The sequence below is a fragment of the Coregonus clupeaformis genome, chromosome 37 (genome assembly GCF_020615455.1).
Source record: "Coregonus clupeaformis isolate EN_2021a chromosome 37, ASM2061545v1, whole genome shotgun sequence".
In the NCBI taxonomy this organism is placed as follows: Eukaryota; Metazoa; Chordata; class Actinopteri; order Salmoniformes; family Salmonidae; genus Coregonus; species Coregonus clupeaformis.
The window spans coordinates 19,958,266-19,982,708 of NC_059228.1; the positions used below are offsets into that span (position 1 = coordinate 19,958,266).

The following is a 24,443-nucleotide window of genomic DNA, read 5'->3' on the forward strand; positions in this document are numbered from 1 at the left end:
GGAAGAATACTGGAATTTTAGTGCAGGTACAGCCAACTAGCTCAAAAATAATATTGCGATATTGTCAAAATGATACAATAGAATATATCGTCAAAAATAATATCCCCATATGTAACTGTATCCATTTTTTCCCCGTCACTAGTAAGAACACCCAATTAGAGTGTTTTATCCCTAAATATCTATCCTAAAACTATGCTTAAGGCCAAAGTGATCAACAATAGAAAAACGTTTTAATGGTCTTTGAGACAAAGAAGACAAATTACTGTTTGGTTGAAAGAGAGAGAGATGTTGATAAAGAGAGCAGGAGAGAGAGAAAGAGAGAGAGTGGAGAGGGAAAATGTGCCTCATAGCAGTTTGTGGATGACGGTCCCCAGCAAAGCATATCATGTTGGGCTGTATGCTTACTGAATACTAAGACCCTGAGACAGACAGAGAGGCACACACACACACACAGCTGACAGCCATGGCAACCTGGTGTTTGCTGTAGTATCCATTTTCAGTGTTGGCCTGTGAAGGTAAAACCACCCTGTCTGCCCCTGAACAGGGACAGGTAGGCAGACAACCTACAGCACAGGGAATGGAAGTAGAGGAAGTCATTCTCCCAATGACATCATTGTGAAACAGAGCCGAGCTAGGGGAGAGGTCAACTTTATGTCTGCCCTATTTACTGTACTGTGGATGGTTCATTTAGCTGGTGGAAGGGAGACGAGATGTTGTAACTAAGTCCTATCAAAGAGATTGTTGTAAATCTAAAGGCATATTACAGTGGACATGGATGGTATAATGACTTCCATGAATTAGGCATTTGTCTGGATGTATTAATTAATTTCATTATAACACTGAATTACCTGTTGTCTAGCTCTGAATAAAACATACACACTTAATTATAAGATAGCAGGAAGGATAGAAAGAAAACAACACTAATCTGATACTAATAGCATGTGTTAACATTTCCATAGGTTGTACATGGAAGATGGGCATGAGTTTCATTCTTTCCCACTCCTGCACAAAAGACTATCATGTTGCACATCAGGTAAAGGGATCTGTGCTTACACACACACACACACACACACGCACCAGCGATCAGGTTAAAACCCCTCGCTTCAAAGCACATGGAGCAGAGGGAAAGAAGATGGCACCTGCGTTTTTGTTCTGGTGCTGGATCCAGTTCGATGGTAAGAGAACAGAGAAGAGGCACAAGGATCTGAACTCTACAGCCCAGTAGTGTCTCTGAGGACCGAATGAAAACATAGACGGAGGGAATGACACTTCTCCTGAACATGAAGTGAACTGATAAAAGGGGTTCATGGCCCCCTGACCCCACTGTGGTTAACAGATCTCTTGGGTGTTTGGAAGCTGTGTGTTGCCAAGATGATGCAACAGATTTTGAGGGACATGTACATCGATCCGGACCTGCTGGCGGAGCTCAACGAGGAGCAGAAGCACATCCTATTCTATAAGATCCGCCAGGAGCAGGTGAGGCGCTGGGATGAGAGGGAGAACCAAGAGAACCAGGAGAACCAGGACCAGGACCAGGGGAAGAAGGGTGAGTCTGGGTGTACTGTACTGAGTGTTTTTTTGACAAGCGGAGTGTAGATTTAGACATGCTTTTAGCTGTGTCTAAATTATGACTTCATAGGGATGTTTGGTATTGGTACTGGTAAGTATGGTTAAATAGAATATTCCCAAATAAACTGGAGACTGTAGAGGTTGTGTTTGGTTTTATTAGTCACAGACACAGACAGTCAAAGGTGATGCTAACATGCTAACCCCACTGTGCCCACTCAGGCAGCAGGAGAAGTATCCAGTGGCTGCAGGGCAGCGATGGGGATGTGTGGGTGTGGGTGATGGGCGACGCTCCTGGGGATAAGCCTTATGAGGACATCATCAAGGAGTTGATGGGGGAAAAAGCCAGACGGCAGGCTCAGCAGGAGGCCAAGGAGCTCTGGTGAGTGGGGAGGGATAACCCCATTGTAAATTATATTGAAGCAAGGGAAAATGTGCCAGAGAGATTATACTGTATGAGGGATGAGATGGGTAGATAGGGAGATGTGTGTTATAGAGACAAAACTAGAATGAATCTCTCCAAAGATGTCTTTGATGCAACCCTTGTCAAATTGGGCTTTAGGTAGGTTTCCCACCCCTTCCTTTCACAACAAAGTGTTTTTCAACAACCCTCTTGCCCAGGCGAACCAAAGAGGCTGAGATTGAGGAGAAGTTCCGGGGTGCTATGGCGAAGGAGAAGGCCCGTTTTGTGGCAGGGAAGTGGAAGGAAGAAACGGAGGACAGGAAGGCTGCCAAGCAGGAAGAGGAACACATCCAGGAGGCTCTCAAGGTAGGGCAAAGGCTGTGTGTGTGTGTGTGTGTGTGTGTGTGTGTGTGTGTGTGTGTGTGTGTGTGTTGGTTGTATGCGAGTGATGGGGATCTTTGGTTGCAATTTGGAAATGCGAGTCGGATTACTTTTCCTATACAATCCAAGTGATCAATGTCATCTACAGGGATTGTGTTGATGCCCACCTTGAGGGCATAATTTTTTTTGCCGGACTAGCTTGCCAGATCAGTCCCATTAAACATTTAAGCCTTTAAGTTGTATGGTGCAACGCCACACTGCTGTTAGAGAGAGAGGACATCCCCTCAGTCTGCATCCCAGCTCCCCTGCTCTACAGGAGAGGGAGAAATATGAGAGAGGGGGATCGGACGATCGATACTCAATCTGGGAAACACACTAGCAGAGGGAGAATCAGCCTTATTAGAGGGATCTGTGGGGCAGGGGTGAAGTATTTTCCAGGGAGTGCACTGCACAGAACAACACTGTGTGTGTGTGTGTATGTGTGTTTGCGTGTGCGTGCATTGGTGTAGAGATACCGTATATGTATATGAGGATGGATCATGGTAAAGGGTTTGGTCTCTATCAAACTTAATCATCTTTATACCTTCAAAGGAGAAGAATATGAAATAGGGGGGCTGGGAGTCTGAGGGGAGCTGGATGGGAATCTGTGGGGGATGGCAGTACCACACCTGCATATTCGATCACTGCTGTACCATAGAGCCCTGTTGGAGCATCAGCAGTCCTGGGTGATGTAGAACCCGGACAATTGAGACCTTCTTAAGAAACTCGTCAAATATTAAAGAGCTTGTTTATCATTTCCCTCTGTTGAGCTCGCCTGAAGGAAAAGCACTGAGTCATTAAACATTTTCCTGTCTGAAACTCTGGGACAAACTGGGACAAAAATATAAAATATAGAAGAGGCTAAAGTCGTATCTCTAGACTATGTATAGCAGAGTTAGGTCATTATTCTTCCACCAATTCAGTTTTCAATTCAGTCAATTCACAACCCTGGCTTCCACAACAAAGTCTAAAAATACTATCTAACTGTCCTGTTTGATGGGTTCATTGTGCTGACAACCCTGGTATGAACCCCTGTTGGTTACATTCACAGCAGAGTAGCCTTTGACCTCTTAGAGAAACCCAATCATGTTAAACGCTTGCCTTGCCATTGAAGCAGAACCCTGTGTGGTCTGAATCTATGAATATGTTCACTGAGGTTCTATACACTGTATGTTCTTTCCACAGAATCAAACAACACCAATTAACTCCCCATCACAACTGTCAGAAACATCGCTCACCACTCTCCAGCAGGGGGAAAAAGCCTTTTAGCTAGAACAAAACACAACAGCTAACAATGGTCACGGTCAAAAGCTGCCTGTTTTCAATCCATAACTCAATGGCAATTACTCCATCCAACTAATTACAAGGCTTACGTGGTTCAAATTACCACAATGCCATGTGTTTGTCCCTGGGAATAAATTATTCAGTAAATTATTACCACATCAGTACAGATGATGAGCTGAATGCTTGTGTATGGAATATCATACTGGGCCCGATTTTCCAAAAGCATATTAAGCCCAAGATCATCGTAAGAACCTCCGTAGGAGCATCGTTTAATCTCAGAGTCTACCGAAACCATCGTTACTAAAGTTGCACTTGGAAACACTTGTTATTTACCGACTGCCTCAGACCATTCATAAAACAGCATTGTAAGGTGCTTTTTTGCCCTTCTGCATCACTTTATACAAAAAAGATCTGTGCTTAACATAGAATCAAAATGCTTGTCGGTCTCTCTGTGACTGCAGATAACTTCAGAACAAAGTTGCCAATGTCTTTGCAATTTTTACAAACAAGCATAGGATAAAAATATGCTTCAAATGAAAACCGAGATGACTAAAAGATTAGTACAGTTTACATAGGCGTATATATTTAAATAATATTTAAATCAACTTATTTTTCAGTCAATTGAGATCTATTTTGATAATTGTAGGTTAGCCTACTGACTGAAATTTTTGCCTCAAAAGTATGTGGACACCCCTTCAAGTTAGTGGATTCAGCTATTTCAGTGTATAAAATCGAGCACACAGCCATGCAATCTCCATAGACAAATATTGGCATTGGAATGGCCTTACTGAAGACCTCAGTGACTTTCAACGTGGCACTGACATAGGATGCCACCTTTCCAACAAGTCAGTTCATCAAATTTCTGCCCTGCTAGAGCTGCCTCGGTCAACTGTAAGTGCTGTTATTGTGAAGTTGAAACGTCTAGGGGCAACAACAGCTCAGCCGCGAAGTGGTAGGCCACACAAGCTCACAGAACAGGACCGCCAGGTGCTTAAGTGCGTAGCGCGTAAAAATAGTCTGTCCTCGGTTGCAACACTCACTACCTATGGAAGCAACGTCAGCACAAGAACTGTTGGTCAGGAGCTTCATGAAATGGGTTTCCCTAACCGAGCAACCGCACACAAGCCTAAGATCACCATGTGCAATGCCAAGCGTCGGCTGGAGTGGTGTAAAGCTCGCCGCCATTGGACTCTGGAGCAGTGGAAATACGTTCTCTGGGGTGATAAATCACGCTTCACCATCTGGCAGTCCGACGGAGGAATCTGGATTTGGCGGATGCCAGGAGAACACGACCTGTCCCAATTTATAGTGCCAACTGTAAAGTTTGGTGGAGGAGGATGAATGGTCTGGGGCCGTTTTCATGGTTTGGGCTAGGCCCCTTAGTTCCAGTGAAGGGAAATCTTAACACTACAGCATACAATGACATTCTAGACAATTCTGTGCTTCCAACTTTGTGGCAACAGTTTGGGGAAGGCCCTTTTCTGTTTCAGCATGACAATGCCCCCGTGCACAAAGCGAGGTCCATACAGAAATGGTTTGTCGAGATCGATGTGGAAGAACTTGACTGGCCTGCACAGAGCCCTGACCCCAACCCCATCGAACACCTTTGGGATGAATTGGAACGCCGACTGCGAGCCAGGCATGATCGCCCAACATCAGTGCCCGACCTCACTAATGCGCTTGTGGCTGTGGAAAGCCTTCCCAGAAGAGTTGAGGCTGTTATAGCAGCGAAAGGGGGGACAAACTCCATATTAATGCCCATGATTTTGGAATGAGATGTTCGAGGAGCACGTGTCCACATACTTTTGGTCATGTAGTGTATTTCATGATGTGTAACAACATGTGCGCAATCTGTGATTTTAGTGCATTATTATTAGCCTAGCTGACGCGCGACCCACGTGACGTCAAGGACGTAGAGAGGCTGGTGTTAGCAAGACTAGAGTATTATTGTGTAAGCATTAGAATAAGGGTTCGGTTTCATCAATACAATACTGATGACAGATTATCTCCTAGCGATATATTATTATCTTTATGGCTGTAAATATCAGAATCAGAGATTATGCTTCAGGACTAATTTGCTGATTGGAATATGTTCAGAGACTCTGATAACATCCGATAACATCAACGATAACATCGACGAGCTAACCACCTCCGTCACCGGCTTGGTAAGGAAATGCATCGGCGGCGTTGTCCCCACAGTGAAGAATTGCTGCTTCCCCAATCAAAAGCCCTGGATTAACACTGAGGTTGGCGCTAAACTAAAGGACAGGGCTACCGCACACAGGGCTATCGCAGACAACCCTGAGGCTACGGCTGAGGACAGGAACAAGTACAAGAAGTCCCGCTACAAGGACTATGTAGGAATAAGGTGGGATCATATTACACAGGAAGACCCAGCCATGATCTGCCCAATGATGCCTCTCTTCCAGACGAACTCAATGCATTTTATGCACGTTTCTACAATAACAACACCGTACCGTGCACGAGGGCCCCCACCAACCCAGAGGACAGGGTGATCTCACTCTTCGAGGCCGACGTGAGTAAGGTCTTTAATTAGGACAACACTCGCAAGGCCGAGGGGCCGGACGGTATTCCAGGGCGTGTTCTCAGAGCATGCGCAGATCAGCTGGCAGGCATATTCACGGAAATTTTCAACCTCTCCTTGTCCCAGTCTGTAATCCCCACATATCTTAAAATGACTACCATCATTCCTGTTCCCAAGAACTCTAAGGTTTCATGCCACAATGACTACCACCCTGTAGCGCTCACATCTGTAATCATTAAGTGCTTTGAAAGGCTAATTATGGCACACATCAACTCCATCATCCCAGACACCCTAGAACCACTCCAATTTGCATACCGCCCCAAGAGATCCATAGATGATGCAATCTCAATTGCACTCCTCACTGCCCTCACCCACCTATAAGAGGAATACCTATGTGAGAATACTGTTTAACACCATTGTCCCCTCCAAGCTCATCACCAAGTTTAGGACCATGGGACTGAACACCTCCCTCAGCAACTGGATCCTGGACTTCTTGACAGGCCGCCCCCAGGTGGTGAAGGTAGGCAACATCACCTCCGCCACACTGATCCTCAACACAGAGGTGTGTGCTTAGTCCCCTCCTGTACTCCCTGTTCACCATGACTGTGTGGACGTGCACGACTCCAACACCATCATCAAGTTTGCTAATGACATGACGGTGGTAGGCCTGATCACCGGCGATGATGAGACAGCCTACAGGGAGGAGGTCAGTGACCTGGCAGTGTGGGGCCAGAACAACAACCTCCCTCAACGTCAGTAAGACCAAGCTGATAATAGAATACAGGAAACGGGAGGGCGAGCACGCTCCCATCCACATCAATGGGGCTGCAGTGGAGCGGGTCGAGAGCTTCAAGTTTTTCGTCCCCAAATCAATAAGGACATAAAATGGTCTACTCACATGCGCACAGTCATAAAGAAGGCACGACAGCGCCTCTTTCCCCTCAGGAGGTTGAAAAGGTTTGGCATAGGCCCTCAAATCCTCAGAAGTTCTACAGCTGCACCATTGAGAGCATCTTGACTGGCTGCATCACTGCTTGGTATGGCAACAGCACCACCCTCGATCGCATGGCGCTACAGAGGTTGGTGCGGACAGCCCAGTACATCACTGGGACCGAGCGCCCTGCCATCCAGGACCTCTATATCAGGCGTTGTGAAAGGAAGGCTCGGAAAAGACTCCCCCAAGCCGTAGACTTAGTTCTCACTGCTTCCGGACGGCAAGCAATACCAATGCATCAAGTCTGACACTAACAGACTCCTGAACAGCTTCTATCTCTAAGCCATAAGACGGCTAAACAGCTAACAAAAAGGCTACACAGACTATCTGAGTTGATAAAAATGACTGTCTCTATGCACACTCACAGGGCTCTACACACTCATGCACACTGACACTCCAACACACACATAACATCCACACACATTTACAGTGCCTTGCAAAAGTATTCATGCCCCTTGGCGTTTTTCCTATTTTGTTGCATTAAAACCTGTAATTTAAATGGATTTTTATATGGTTTTCATGTTATGGACATACACAAAATAGTCCAAAATGTTTCAAGACATTCTAAAAAATAAATAACGGAAAAGTGGTGCGTGCATATGTATTCACCCCCTTTGCTATGAAGCCACTAAATAAGATCTGGTACAAACAATTACCTTCAGAAGTCACATAATTAGATAAATAAAGTCCACCTGTGTGCAATCTAAGTGTCACATGATCTGTCACATGATCTGAGTATATATACACCTGTTCTGAAAGGCCCCAGTGTCTGCAACACCACTAAGCAAGGGGCACCACCAAGCAAGCGGCACCATGAAGACCAAGGAGCTACATACGCACGCACCACTTTTCCGCTATTTATTTTTTTGAAGGAAAAACGCCAAGGGGGATGAATACTTTTGCAATTACTCTTACTGAATTTCCACGTGGGCGAGGATATTGGAAATGTAATCAAAGCCAATTGGATGATAACTTGTTTTTAACTAGGACAGAGGAATTTATAACTGAATTTTTCCTACATAACATAAGTACAGCAAATCCCCTTATTGTATAGGACACTTTTAAATGTGCCTTTAGAGGCCATGCAATTCAGTACTCATCTCAAAAACAAATGCAATTTAGGTCAGAAGAGTCCATACTAACAAAGGAAATAGAAGGTCTAACAGAACAGATAGATAGCAATAGAAACTGTAACATAGAGGCTCAGAATAAATTAGAGGAAAAACAAAAATAAACTTATTCAAGAAAGATCTAGTGTAATATATTATAAAAATAAAGCAAACTGGATGGAATATGGGGAAAAATGCACCAAATTGTTTTTTAATCTTCATCATAGAAATGCTATCAAGGAAATAATCTCCCAAATATCACTATTTCTAAAACAAGCCATAGAAAGTTGGTTGCAATTTCAATTTAATCCTCCAAAAAACGACAGAACAAATAATGCATCAAATATTGTGGTTAAACTCAAATATACTAATTGTTAAAAAAAAACATTTTTTTGAACAAATGTTTAAAAAAGGTATAGTCTTCATAAATGACATCATAGGTAGGACTGGTGGAGTTATTTTTTTGTATTTTTTTTTTTGTCATTTAGCAGACGCTCTTATCCAGAGCAACTTACAGTTAGTGAGTGCATAAAAAAAAATCATACTGGCCCCCCGTGGGAATCGAACCCACAACCCTAGCCTTGCAAACGCCATGTTCTACCAACTGAGCTACATCCCTGCCGCCCATTCCCTCCCCTACCCTGGGCCAATTGTGCGCCACCCCATGGGTCTCCCGGTTGCGGCCGGCTATGACAGAGCCTGGATTCGAACCAGGATCTCTAGTGGCACAGCTAGCACTGCGATGCAGGGCCTTAGACCACTGCGCCACTCTGCAGCTAACAAAAACATATGGAAATGTCTGCTCTACCCAAAATTACAACCAAATAATTGCAGCAAAAATGGAAGAGGAAAGTGGAAGGGGGGAAAAGTAAGGAACTTGTCTGTAGGCCCTGCATTAAAGACCATTCGTTAAAGAAAATTGTAATAAATTAAAAAGTATATCAGTTTCATTTACCAGCTCTGCAGATTTTGCTGCGAAGAGACAGAAATATTAGATCATTTGTTTTGGTACTGTCCATTTGTAGCTTGTTTTTGGTCACAGGTCCAGGAATGGCTGAAGGATTGCAATATTTACCTGGAGCTAACCCTGCAGATAGCACTACTGGGTGGCTTGAAAAGTCATAGTCAATCGATCAATAATATAATAATACTGTTAGCAAAAATGTTTATTTTCAATGTACAATCTGTAGACACAATGAGAATAGAATGGTTCAGAACTTTTGTGAAACATCACAGTACAGTTGAAAAATATATGGCAAATAGAAATCCAATGTGGATGGTGTTAAGAGATAGATGGGAAGTGTTGAATGGAGCTGAAGGGTGTGACTAATAACAACTAATAACAACAAGATAACTAATGTAAAGCATACTGTGTCCATAATAAGTACAGTGGGGGAAAAAAGTATTTAGTCAGCCACCAATTGTGCAAGTTCTCCCACTTAAAAGATGAGAGAGGCATGTAATTTTCATCATAGCTACACGTCAACTATGACAGACAAAATGAGAAAAGAAATCCATAAAATCACATTGTAGGATTTGTAATGAATTTATTTGCAAATTATGGTGGAAAATAAGTATTTGGTCAATAACTAAAGTTTCTCAATACTTTGTTATATACCCTTTGTTGGCAATGACACAGGTCAAACGTTTTCTGTAAGTCTTCACAAGGTTTTCACACACTGTTGCTGGTATTTTGGCCCATTCTTCCATGCAGATCTCCTCTAGAGCAGTGATGTTTTGGGGCTGTCGCTGGGCAACACGGACTTTCAACTCCCTCCAAAGATTTTCTATGGGGTTGAGATCTGGAGACTGGCTAGGCCACTCCAGGACCTTGAAATGCTTCTGACGAAGCCACTCCTTCGTTGCCCGGGCGGTGTGTTTGGGATCATTGTCATGCTGAAAGACACAGCCACGTTTCATCTTCAATGCCCTTGCTGATGGAAGGAGGTTTTCACTCAAAATCTCACGATACATGGCCCCATTCTTTCTTTCCTTTACACGGATCAGTCGTCCTGGTCCCTTTGCAGAAAAACAGCCCCATGATGTTTCCACCCCCATGCTTCACAGTAGGTATGGTGTTCTTTGGATGCAACTCAGCATTCTTTGTCCTCCAAACACGACGAGTTGAGTTTTTACCAAAAAGTTCTATTTTGGTTTCATCTGACCATATGACATTATCCCAATCCTCTTCTGGATCATCCAAATGCACTCTAGCAAACTTCAGACGGGCCTGGACATGTACTGGCTTAAGCAGGGGGACACGTCTGGCACTGCAGGATTTGAGTCCCTGGCGGCGTAGTGTGTTACTGATGGTAGGCTTTGTTACTTTGGTCCCAGCTCTCTGCAGGTCATTCACTAGGTCCCCCCGTGTGGTTCTGGGATTTTTGCTCACCGTTCTTGTGATCATTTTGACCCCACGGTGGGAGATCGAGGGAGATTATCAGTGGTCTTGTATGTCTTCCATTTCCTAATAATTGCTCCCACAGCTGATTTCTTCAAACCAAGCTGCTTACCTATTGCAGATTCAGTCTTCCCAGCCTGGTGCAGGTCTACACTTTTGTTTCTGGTGTCCTTTGACAGCTCTTTGGTCTTGGCCATAGTGGAGTTTGGAGTGTGACTGTTTGAGGTTGTGGACAGGTGTCTTTTATACTGATAACAAGTTCAAACAGGTGCTATTAATACAGGTAACGAGTGGAGGACAGAGGAGCCTCTTAAAGAAGAAGTTACAGGCCTGTGAGAGCCAGAAATCTTGCTTGTTTGTAGGTGACCAAATACTTATTTTCCACCATAATTTGCAAATAAATTCATTAAAAATCCTACAATGTGATTTTCTGGATTTTTTTCGCTCAATTTGTCTGTCATAGTTGACGTGTACCTATGATGAAAATTACAGGCCTCTCTCATCATCAAGTGGGAGAACTTGTACAATTGGTCGCTGACGAAATACTTTTTTCCCCCACTGTATATAGGTTATAGGTTAAGAGCTTTTGTGAAAGATCACAGTTAGAAAGATATGGCATATACAGTGAGGGAAAATAGTATTTGATCCCCTGCTGATTTTGTACGTTTGCCCCCTGACAAAGAAATTATCAATCTATAATTTTAATGGTAGGTTTATTTGAACAGTGAGAGACAGAATAACAACCAAAAAATCCAGAAAAATGTATGTAAAAAATGTTATGAATTGATTTGCATTTTAATGAGGGAAATAAGTATTTGACCCCCTCTCAATCAGAAATATTTCTGGCTCCCAGGTGTCTTTTATACAGGTAACGAGCTGAGATTAGGAGCACACTCTTAAAGGGCGTGCTCCTAATCTCAGCTTGTTACCGGTATAAAAGACACCTGTGCACAGAAGCAATCAATCAATCAGATTCCAAACTCTCCACCATGGCCAAGACCAAAGAGCTCTCCAAGGATGTCAGGGACAAGATTGTAGACCTACACAAGGCTGGAATGGGCTACAAGACCATTGCCAAGCAGCTTGGTGAGAAGGTGACAACAGTTGTTTTTTTTGGGGGGGGTGGAATGGATCAGCTTAATATTGCAGATAGATTGTATCTTCTATCAATGTAATTGTCTGCATCACTTCCAATCCCCCATGTTTTTATATATATATATATACTCCCCTTTATTACTTTTCAACCCCACCATCCTTTCCCTACTTGGAGTAAATTAGTGAACAACAATGCCCAGGCCTCTACTTCCGGTCTATACTTACTATCTACACCTTATGGACAGAGTGACAACAACAGTTGTTGCGATTATTTGCAAATGGAAGAAACACAAAAGAACTGTCAATCTCCCTCGGCCTGGGGCTCCATGCAAGATCTCACCTCGTGGAGTTGCAATGATCATGAGAACGGTAAGGATTCCGCCCAGAACTACACGGCAGGATCTTGTCAATGATCTCAAGGCAGCTGGGACCATAGTCACCAAGAAAACAATTGGAAACACACTATGCCGTGAAGGACTGAAATCCTTCAGCGCCCGCAAGGTCCCCCTGCTCAAGAAAGCACATATACAGGCCCGTCTGAAGTTTGCCAATGAACATCTGAATGATTCAGAGGAGAACTGGGTGAAAGTGTTGTGGTCAGATGAGACCAAAATTGAGCTCTTTGGCATCAACTCAACTCGCTGTGTTTGGAGGAGGAGGAATGCTGCCTATGACCCCAATAATACCATCCCCACAGTCAAACATGGAGGTGGAAACATTATGCTTTGGGGGTGTTTTTCTGCTAAGGGGACAGGACAACTTCACCACATCAAAAAATTTCGATGTTTTGTTCCCCAAGCCACTTAGTTATCACTTTTGCCTTATGGCAAGGTGCTCCATCATGCTGGAAAAGGCATTGGTCGTCACCAAACTGTTCTTGGATGGTTGGGAGAAGTTGCTCTCGGAGGATGTGTTGGTACCATTCTTTATTTTATTCATGGCTGTGTTCTTAGGCAAAATTGTGAGTGAGCCCACTCCCTTGGCTGAGAAGCAACCCCACACATGAATGGTCTCAGGATGCTTTACTGTTGGCATGATACAGGACTGATGGTAGCGCTCACCTTGTCTTCTCCGGACAAGCTTTTTTCCGGATGCCCCAAACAATCGGAAAGGGGATTCATCAGAGAAAATGACTTTACCCCAGTCCTCAGCAGTCCAATCCCTGTACCTTTTGCAGAATATCAGTCTGTCCCTGATGTTTTTCCTGGAGAGAAGTGGCTTCCTCGCTGCCCTTCTTGACACCAGGCCATCCTCCAAAAGTCTTCGCCTCACTGTGCGTGCAGATGCACTCACACCTGCCTGCTGCCATTCCTGAGCAAGCTCTGCACTGGTGGTGCCCCGATCCCGCAGCTGAATCAACTTTAAGAGACGGTCCTGGCGCTTGATGGACTTTCTTGGGCGCCCTGAAGCCTTCTTCACAACAATTGAAGTTCTTGATGATCCGATAAATGGTTGATTTAGGTGCAATCTTACTAGCAGCAATATCCATGCCTGTGAAGCCCTTTTTGTGCAAAGCAATGATGACGGCACGTGCTTCCTTGCAGGTAACCATGGTTAAGAGAGGAAGAACAATGATTTCAAGCACCACCCTCCTTTAAAGCTTCCAGTCTGTTATTCTAACTCAATCAGCATGACAGAGTGATCTCCAGCCTTGTCCTCGTCAACAATCTCATCTGTGTTAACGAGAGAATCACTGACATGATGTCAGCTGGTCCTTTTGTGGCAGGGCTGAAATGCAGTGGAAATGTTTTTGGGGGATTAAGTTCATTTTCATGGCAAAGAGGGACTTTGCAATGAATTGCAATTAATCTGATCACTCTTCATAACATTCTGGAGTATATGCAAATTGCCATCATAAAAACTGAGGCAGCAGACTTTGTGAAAATTAATATTTGTGTAATTCTCAAATATTTTGACCACGACTGTATACACTACCGTTCAAAAGTTTGGGGTCACTTAGAAATCTCCTTGTTTTCGAAAGAAAAGCAATTTTTTGTCCATTAGAATAACATCAAATTAATCAGAAATACAGTGTAGACATTGTTAATGTTGTAAATGGCTATTGTAGCTGGAAACGGCTGATGTTTTATGGAATATCTACATAGGCGTACAGAGGCCCATTATCAGCAACCATCAGTCCTGTGTTCCAATGGCACGTTGTGTTTGCTAATCCAATTTGATCATTTTAAAAGGCTAATTGATCATTAGAAAACCCTTTTGCAATTATGTTAGCACAGCTGAAAACTGTTGTGCTGATTAAAGAAGCAATAAAACTGGCCTTCTTGAGACTAGTTGAGTATCTGGAGCATCAGCAATTGTGAGTTCGATTACAGGCTCAAAATGGCCAGAAACAAAGAACATTCTTCTGAAACTCATCAGTCTATTCTTGTTCTGAGAAATGAAGGCTATTCCATGCGAGAAATTGCCAAGAAACTGAAGATCTCGTACAACGCTGTGTACTACTCCCTTCACAGAACAGCGCAAACTGGCTCTAACCAGAATAGAAAGAGGAGTGGGAGGCCCCGGTGTACAACTGAGCAAGAGGACAAATACATTAGAGTGTCTAGTTTGAGAAACAGACGCCTCACAGGTCCTCAACTGGCAGCTTCATGAAATAGTACCCGCAAAACACCAGTCTCAACGTCAACAGTGAAGAGGCGACTCCGGGATGCTGACCTAGGCAGAGTTGCAAAGAAAAAGCCATATCTCAGACTGGCCAATAAAAATAAAAGATTAAGATGGGCAAAAGAACACAGACACTGGACTTTTTCTTTGCAACTCTGCCTAGAAGGTCAGCATCCCAGAGTCGCCTCTGCACTGTTGGGGGATTGGAAGGGATGCAGACAATTACACATTTGGAAGATACAATCTATCTGCAATATTAAAGCTGATCTACCCCCTAAAAATAAAAACAAAATAAAAATAAAAAATACATTGCCAACTTTGTATTTGTAGTCAACTTCATTCTGAAGTTATCGGCGGTCACTGAGCGACAGATTAACAACAAGTGCCGTGGAAGGGCCAAAAACTATCTAAAAAACGACGCACCTACTGTTCTAAGAGTGGTCTGAGGCAGTCGGTAAATAACGAGTGTTTTCAAGTGCAACTTTGGTAACGATGGTTTTGGGAAACAGCTCAGAGATTTAACGATTCTCCTACGAAGGGTCTTACGATTAACTTTGTCTTAAGGACAATTATTACTGATGTGTCTTATTACAAAATGATATGCAAATACCTCTGCAGTGTGTGTGTGTCTGTGTGTGCGTGTGCATGTCTCTGTGTGTGTGTGCGTGTCTGTCTGTGCATGTCTGTGTGTGTGTCTGCGTGTCTGTCTGTGCATGTCTGTGCACCCGCCTGTCCTTTGTTTCCCATTCCTCACACATTTCTTCTCCGACAGAAACGAGAGGAGGAGGAGAGACAGCAAGGTGAGGAGGAGATAAAACGTGCAGAGGAGAAGAGAGCGAGGGAGCTGTATATCTCCCTAGAGCAGGAACAGAGAAGGAGTGAGAAGAATGACAAGGAATGGGAGGAGCAACGTAAATCAACTCTTCCCTGCGTTTTCTCTCTACAACTGTTTTCCTTTCCAGTGATCACCTCCTTCTATTCTCCACCCCTCATTTTTACTCGATTTACACCATACTCTTATATCATCTCTGTCCCTCCCTAAATATCAACTCCAAAACTTCTGTTGTTTATCCTCAAACTTTTACAGTTAAGCGCTCTCGTGGAACTACAGGACACATCTGATAGTGAAAGTCCAATGCAAAGTAACTTCCTTATCAAATCCTCTCTCTCCTCCATCTCATCCCTCCAGTGCGGCGCTCTAAGATGGCTGACCAGGAGATGCAGAGAAAAGCGAGGCGGGCGCGGGATGAGTACAAGCGCCAGTCCCTGCGGGCTATAGAGAAGGGCCGTGTGGCGGGGCTCAGTGGGCTGTTCCAGCAGGGCCCGGTGGTGGGGAACGGACCAACAGCAGCCCCCCTCAGGAGACACAGCACCGTGCTAGAGTCATCCTCCTCCACCACACAACGCCCCGGCCTCCATCCTGCTGCTCCTCCACTGTACCGCCGCAGACAGAGCCAAAGACACAGCACCATTGTTACACAGCCACTGATGGACAGGTACAGATATAGCACTAGCCTACTACTCATGAATACAGTGGGGGGAAATAGTATTTAGTCAGCCACCAATTGTGCAAGTTCTCCCACTTAAAAATATGAGAGAGGCCTTTAATTTTCATCATAGGTACACGTCAACTATGACAGACAAATTGAGGGGAAAAAATCCAGAAAATCACATTGTAGGATTTTTTATGAATTTATTAGCAAATTATGGTGGAAAATAAGTATTTGGTCACCTACAAACAAGCAAGATTTCTGGCTCTCACAGACCTGTAACTTCTTCTTTAAGAGGCTCCTCTGTCCTCCACTCGTTACCTGTATTAATGGCACCTGTTTGAACTTGTTATCAGTATAAAAGACACCTGTCCACAACCTCAAACAGTCACACTCCAAACTCCACTATGGCCAAGACCAAAGAGCTGTCAAAGGACACCAGAAACAAAATTGTAGACCTGCACCAGGCTGGGAAGACTGAATCTGCAATAGGTAAGCAGCTTGGTTTGAAGAAATCAACTGTGGGAGCAATTATTAGGAAATGGAAGACATACAAGACCACTGATAATCTCTCCCTCGATCTGGGGCTCCACGCAAGATCTCACCCCGTGGGGTCAAAATGATCACAAGAACGGTGAGCAAAAATCCCAGAACCACACGGGGGGACCTAGTGAATGACCTGCAGAGAGCTGGGACCAAAGTAACAAAGCCTACCATCAGTAACACACTACGCCGCCAGGGACTCAAATCCTGCAGTGCCAGACGTGTCCCCCTGCTTAAGCCAGTACATGTCCAGGCCCGTCTGAAGTTTGCTAGAGTGCATTTGGATGATCCAGAAGAGGATTGGGAGAATGTCATATGGTCCAATATAACTTTTTGGTAAAAACTCAACTCGTCGTGTTTGGAGGACAAAGAATGCTGAGTTGCATCCAAAGAACACCATACCTACTGTGAAGCATGGAGGTGGAAACATCATGCTTTGGGGCTGTTTTTCTGCAAAGGGACCAGGACGACTGATCCGTGTAAAGGAAAGAATGAATGGGGCCATGTATCGTGAGATTTTGAGTGAAAACCTCCTTCCATCAGCAAGGGCATTGAAGATGAAACGTGGCTGGGTCTTTCAGCATGACAATGATCCCAAACACACCGCCTGGGCAACGAAGGAGTGGCTTCGTAAGAAGCATTTCAAGGTCCTGGAGTGGCCTAGCCAGTCTCCAGATCTCAACCCCATAGAAAATCTTTGGAGGGAGTTGAAAGTCTGTGTTGCCCAGCGACAGCCCCAAAACATCACTGCTCTAGAGGAGATCTGCATGGAGGAATGGGCCAAAATACCAGCAACAGTGTGTGAAAACCTTGTGAAGACTTACAGAAAATGTTTGACCTGTGTCATTGCCAACAAAGGGTATATAACAAAGTATTGAGAACTGTGCTTCCGCAGAGGTAGGGGGGCCAGCAGGCCAGAGGTGGATGAACGCAATGCCCTCGTTTGGGTGTAGGGACTAATCAGAGCCTGAAGGTACGGAGGTGCCGTTCCCCTCACAGCTCCGTAGGCAAGCACCATGGTCTTGTAGCAGATGCGAGCTTCAACTGGAAGCCAGTGGAGTGTGCGGAAGAGCGGGGTGACGTGAGAGAACTTGGGAAGTGTCACGATCGTCGGGTACAGAGGACCAAGGCGCAGCGTGGAAGGTGAACATATTTTATTAATTAGAATGATAACACGAACAAAACAACAAACGATAACATGACGTCCAAAGGTGCAAAACACAAACCTACACAGGAACAAGATCCCACAAATACTGTGGAAAAACAGACTGTTTAAATATGGTTCCCAATCAGAGACAACCAGCAACAGCTGACACTCGTTGCCTCTGATTGAGAACCACTCTGGCCAACATAGAAACACAATAACTAGAACACCCTAGAAACACAAAACTAGAACACCACAAAGAACACTCACACCCTGGCTCAACATACAAGCGTCCCCAGAGCCAGGGCGTGACAGGAAGGTTGAACACCAAAAAAAAAAAAAAAAAAACAGACGGGCTGCGGCATTCTGGATGTGTTGTAGGGGTTTAATGGCACAGGCAGGGAGCCCATCCAACAGCGAGTTGCAGTAATCCAGACGGGAGATGACAAGTGCCTGGATTAGGACCTGTGCTTCCTGTGTAAGGCAGGGTCGTACTCTCCGAATGTTGTAGAGCATGAACCTACAGGATTGGGTCACCGCCTTGATGTTAGCGGAGAACGACAGGGTGTTGTCCAGGGTCACGCCAAGGCTCTTTGCACTCTGGGAGGAGGACACAACGGAGTTGTCAACCGTGATGGCGAGATCATGGAACGGGCAGTCCTTCCTTGGGAGGAAGTGCAGCTCCGTCTTGCCGAGGTTCAGCTTGAGGTGGTGATCCGTCATCCACACTGATATGTCTGCCAGACATGCAGAGATGCGATTCGCCACCTGGTTATCAGAAGGGGGAAAGGAGAAGATTAGTTGTGTGTCGTCTGCGTAGCAATGATAGGAGAGGTCATGTGAGGATATGACAGAGCCAAGTGACTTGGTGTATAGCCAGAATAGGAGAGGGCCTAGAACTGAGCCCTGGGGGATACCAGTGGTGAGAGCACGTGGTGCGGAGACAGATTCTCGCCACGCCACTTGGTAGGAGCGACCGGTCAGGTAGGACGCAATCCAAGAGTGAGCCGCGCCGGAGATGCCCAACTCGGAGAGGGTGGAGAGGAGGATCTGATGGTTCACAGTATCAAAGGCAGCAGACAGGTCTAGAAGGACAAGAGCAGAGGAGAGAGAGTTAGCTTTAGCAGTGCGGAGAGCCTCCGTGACACAGAGAAGAGCAGTCTCAGTTGAATGACCAGTCTTGAAACCTGACTGGTTTGGATCAAGAAGGTCATTCTGAGAGAGATAGCAAGAGAGTTGGCTAAAGACAGCACGCTCAAGAGTTTTGGAGAGAAAAGAAAGAAGGGATACTGGTCTGTAGTTGTTGACATCGGAGGGATCAAGTGTTGGTTTTTTGAGAAGGGGTGCAAGCATTAAAATGCTTAGGGCAATCTGTGCTATAATTAAGCAATAAGGCCCGAGGGGGTGTGGTATATGGCCAATATAACACAGCTAAGGGCTGTTCTTAGGCACGACGTAACGCGGAGTGCTAAGACACAGCCCTTAGCCGTGGTATATTGGCCATATATCACAAACTGGTTACCAACGTAATTAGAGCAGTAAAAATAAATGTTTTGTCATACCGATGCTATACAGTCTGATATACCACAGCTTTCAGCCAATCAGCATTCAGGACTCGAACCACCCAGTTTATAATGTTTAATTTCTTATTATTATGATATATGATGTGGTTATGTCTTGCTCCACTCCTCCCTATCTTCTCCAGTCCTGCCTGGGTGAGAGCTCCCCGGCCCAGCTCCAGAGAATGTGTTCTGCTGTGGTTCAAAGAGGAGCAGAGGCCCAAACAGGCTGGCTATGAGCGCAACAGCACCGCCATCGCCCCCTGGTTCCACGGTCAGTGCTGGGTTGATCAATCGTGGATCCCTCCAAGCTTCCCCTCTTGCACCAATCTACTTTTCTTCACTACCACTGCCACGTCCAAACTATCTAACTCAAACGTATTCTTGCCTGAGTCCTCAGGAAATGAGCATTGAAGGAAAGTGTCAGTCTGTTCGTGCACGGTAGGGTGTGTGGCTGGAGGGATGGGGCTCTTCAATAATAAATAGGCCACCCTAGACTAATTACTGGCGAGTGGCCCTGAGCCCTAACCCTCTCCATAATAGGTCACAGTGTGTAGCTCCTGGTTAAGTGACAGAAGCACAGATGAATGGGCCTATGAGTGGCACACTCCACTGGAAAGAGGGGTGCAACATGCACTTCATGCTATCATGCAGAGACAGGGTATCAGGCATCTAAACAATGTGAGCACACCCAAACCCACTCTTTATCTTGAAAAGATGCCAGTTTGATACTGTTTTTCCAAATTATGCAACTGTCATAATTTCTCTCTGTCACTGAGATTACTTTAGTCAATAACAACGTTACACAACATTAAAAGGAAATATTCACCCATTTTAAATGTTATATCGTATTTGTGCATCTCCGAGCAATGTTCTATCGATTCCCAGGGTCAACTATGTTTTCATGTGTATCTAAGCTCTTGCCATTCACGCAGGCAGACATACAGCCGGTATGACGTAGCATTGTGATAAAGTCGCTCTCACTACACTGGAAGTTAATAGGAAGATTATTTTAGATAGTGAAAACATCTATCATACATGTCAGACTTCAATCCTGGCCGATGTCATTATGCGGGAGGTTGTCTTCTCTCGAATGAGCCATTGATCATATATTTGCGATATTCCTACCTTGAGAAATTTGTAATTTAACAGAGGGTGCACCACATTTCTCCTATTTCTCTGCCACTTCAGTCCAGGGTGCATTGCATGGTGCTGTTGCAAACGTCAGACTCCACTGCAAAGAACACGATCTGCAGGTTGAACATGGTGAGATTGTAGACTCCTAAATTGATATTGCAGTTTGTTTAGGCGATTTTACAGATTTTGGTATTATTGTGCGTAGCTAGCCAACCAGCCCATAGAGAGAGCATAGCATTGTGGGTTTTGTAGTCGACTTGAGCTGCAAAAGATTTCCACAACGATTTTCACATGTTGCTACCAACCTTATTATAAAGACAAAATGAAATATTTGTTCACAAAAAATATTGTTCTCGCATATTAGTGTAATTTAACACAAAATTGTAGGAATTTGTGGTTTCGGGTAGATTTTTCCTTTAATCATTTAGGGCAATGAGTTTTTTTTGGTCCTAATGAGAGGAAATTCAACAATATTGTGCAAGGACCTTGGGCTTCTCTTTGCTTTGGATTTAACTACTGTCAGACTCTCCCTCCTCCTGACCTCAGGTCTGATTTAACCACCATCAGACTCTCCCTCCTCCTCAGGTCTGATTTAACTACTGTCAGACTCTCCCTCTTCCTGACCTCAGGTCTGACTTAACTACCGTCAGACTCTCCCTCTTCCTGACCTCAGGTCTGATTTAACTACCGTCAGACTCTCCCTCTTGACCTCAGGTCTGATTTAACTACCGTCAGACTCTCCCTCCTGACCTCAGGTCTGATTTAACTACCGTCTGACTCTCCCTCCTGACCTCAGGTCTGATTTAACTACTGTGAGACCCTCTCTCCTCCCCAGGTCTGATTTCCAGACAGGAGTCAGAGACCCTGCTGATGAATGCAGCGGACGGCTCCTTCCTGGTGAGGGTGAGTGACAGGATCTGGGGCTACACGCTGTCCTATCGCACGGCCGACGGCTTCAAACACTTCTTGATCGACGCATCAGGAGACTACTACAGCTTCCTGGGTGTGGACCAGAACCGCCACGCCACCCTGGCTGACCTCATCGACTTCCACAAGGTGGGCAGGCAGTTTACAGTATGTACAGGGTTTCACACAGTGAACTGCAGGGGTTGGGTCAGACACTTAGCATGCTATATACATCAGTAATGTCAGTGTTCTGCAGTGATGTTAGTCAGCATAGAGACTCCATGTGGAAATCAGATTAAATGGTTACTTAGTAACTCAACATCAAAGTGACAGCCAGCAAACATCTGGGAGTAAGTCTAATCTAATGCTCCATGATGTACATCCGTGATCTTTTCTTATCACAACTGATTTAGCAACCAATCAAAAGCACGGCTGAACTACGTTATCTTCAATAATACTGCCTTACTTAACATGGAAACATATTTCTCGGAAGCGGAGGCTGACAGAACTGAATGTGTGAACTGTGAATCTGTGACATGAGTTATATGCTAATGTGAAAAGACGGGTGAACGTTGGTCTCCAGGAATTTGCATGTCTCTTTGGCATTACACACACATACAGTATAAGGAGTCACTGTGTACTGATCAGATAAAGAGCATCTGGAAACTGCTGGGGGAGGAATACTGACAGTTTGAATATGATTCACCACAGATCACCACACTGACTCTGGAAAATCGGAACATAAAACCATCCTATTACTATATAGATACATAATATGCAAGCAGTATACACCAACAGACAAAACATTTTACATTACATTTTAGTCATTTAGCAGACGCTCTTATCCAGAGCGACTTACAGTTAGTGAGTGCATACATTTTTAATACTGGCCCCCCGTGAGAAACGAACCCACAACCCTGGCGTTGCAAGTGCCAGGCTCTACCAACTGAGTAACAGGGGACTACAGTTCGACAGCTGTTGATAAGAATGTATAGCACAGACATATGAGACCAGTCATAGGGTATGTTCTGATGATCTGTTGGTCTGTCTGTCTCTAGGAGGAGGTGATCACCACATCAGGAGGAGAGCTTCTTCAGGAGGCATGTAAATGGACAGTCTCAGCCACGGACTATGGGGGGCTCTTCCAATGACCCCCTCTACACCCTGTCAGGTCACTGTGAACACCTTTCTGCTCCCTACGATGTCACTTTGAACTTTGAACTCACCCCACTGGATTCACACACAGTGAGCTGTCTTTCTACAGGCATGGAGCCATGTCTTCAGACTCTAACCATTCCACAGGACTGTCTGTAGACATCCATTCCCCCAGTAGCATCTTGCATGCGCCTCGCCACTAGCTGTTGCAGTGGGGACTTCTTGGTAAACAAAGTGCTGCTACAAGCTGTTTGGAAGCTGTAAACTGTCTAACACGAGAGAGGAGTGAGCCATTGAGATATACAGTACCAGTCAAAAGTTTGGACACACCTACTCATTCCAGGGTTTTTCTTTATTTGTATTATTTTCTATGTTGTAGAATAATAGTGAAGACATCAAAACTGTGAAATAACACATACGGAATCATGTAGTAACCAAAGAAGTGTTAAACAAATCAAAATATATTTATATTTGAGATTCTTCAAAGTAGCCACCCTTTCCCTTGATGACAGCTTTGCACACTCTTGGCATTCTCTCAACCAGCTTCATGAGGTAGTCACCTGGAATGCATTTCAATTAACAGTTAATTTGTGGAATTTCTTTCCTTCTTAATGCGCTTGAGCCAATCAGTTGTCTTGTGACAAGGTAGGGGTGGTATACAGAAGATAGCCTTATTTGGTAAAAGACCAAGTCCATTTATGGCAAGAACAGCTGAAATAAGCAAAGAGAAAAAACAGTCCAACATTACTTTAAGAAAAAGGTCAGTCAATCCGGAAAATTTCAAGAACTTTGAAAGTTTCTTCAAGTACAGTCGCAAAAACCATCAAGTGCTAGGATGAAACTGGCTCTCATGAGGACCGCCACAGGAAAGGAAGCCCCAAAGTTACCTCTGCTACAGAGGATAAGTTCATTAGAGTTACCGGCCTCAGAAATTGCAGCCCAAATAAATGCTTCACAGAGTTCAAGTAACAGACATCTCAACATCAACTGTTCAGAGGAGACTGTGTGAATCAGGCCTTCATGGTCGATTTTGCTGCAAAGAAACCACTACTAAAGGACACCAATAAGAAGAAGAGACTTGCTTGGGCCAAGAAACACGAGCAATGGACATTAGACCGGTGTAAATCTGTCCTTTGGTCTGAGTCCAAATTTGAGAATTTTGGTTCCAACCGGCGTGTCTTTGTGAGACGCATAGTAGGTGAACAGATGATCTCCGCATGTGTGGTTCCCACCGTGAAGCATGGAGGAGGTGGTGTGATGGCGCTTTGCTGGTGACACTATCTGTGATTTATTTAGAATTCAAGGCACACTTAACCAGCATGGCTCCCACAGCATTCTGCAGCGATATGCCATCCCATCTGGTTTGCGCTTAGTGGGACTATCATTTGTTTTTCAACAGGACAATGACCCAACACACCTCCAGGCTGTTTAAGGGCTATTTGACCAAGGAGAGTGATGGAGTGTTGCATCAGATGACTTGGCCTCCACAATCACCCGACCTCAACCCAGTTGAGATGGTTTGGGATGAGTTGGACTTTGAAGAATCTCAAATATAAAATAGATTTTGATTTGTTTAACACTTTTTTGGTTACTACTTGATTCCATATGTGTTATTTCATAGTTTTGATGTCTTCACTATTATTCTACAATGTAGAAAACAGTAAAAATAAAGGAAAACCCTTGAATGAGTAGGTGTGTCCAAACTTTTGACTGGTACTGTACATTGTTTCTACCTGGGGAGTTACACAAATGTTGAGCCACAGTGCGATTCAGGACAAGATCAAGCTCTTAGGGAACACGGGTAAGCGGACAGACACCGGAGGCAACAAGGAACAGAGGTGGATTGTTAAAAGTGTCTCGCATCTGTCAAACACTCCTATTGACGCTATTTCTTGTTGAAGACAAAGATTCTCACTTTGTACTTATGCAAACTTATGATAACAGAGAGAAACAGCTACTTCCCCACCTGAGACGCAAAACACATTCAGATTAAACAAAGGTTGTCTCAGATGTTATGCTTTTAGGGAGTACTAAAGCTTCAAAGTGGAGTCATAGAAAACTTGTTTT

At 44.5% G+C, this 24,443-nt stretch overlaps 1 protein-coding gene across 1 annotated transcript; it reads left to right on the forward strand.

Annotated features, from left to right (window-relative positions):
• The first annotated feature begins 1,292 nt into the window (after window positions 1-1,292).
• On the forward strand, window positions 1,293-22,684 carry sh2d4ba (SH2 domain containing 4Ba). Its single transcript, XM_041866276.1, has 8 exons — window positions 1,293-1,546; window positions 1,789-1,948; window positions 2,188-2,335; window positions 15,215-15,353; window positions 15,632-15,938; window positions 19,325-19,452; window positions 21,151-21,371; window positions 22,280-22,684. The coding sequence occupies exons 1-8, from the start codon at window positions 1,372-1,374 to the stop codon at window positions 22,370-22,372; spliced, it is 1,371 nt and encodes a 456-aa protein (XP_041722210.1). The 5' UTR covers window positions 1,293-1,371; the 3' UTR covers window positions 22,373-22,684.
• Window positions 22,685-24,443: the final 1,759 nt, after the last annotated feature.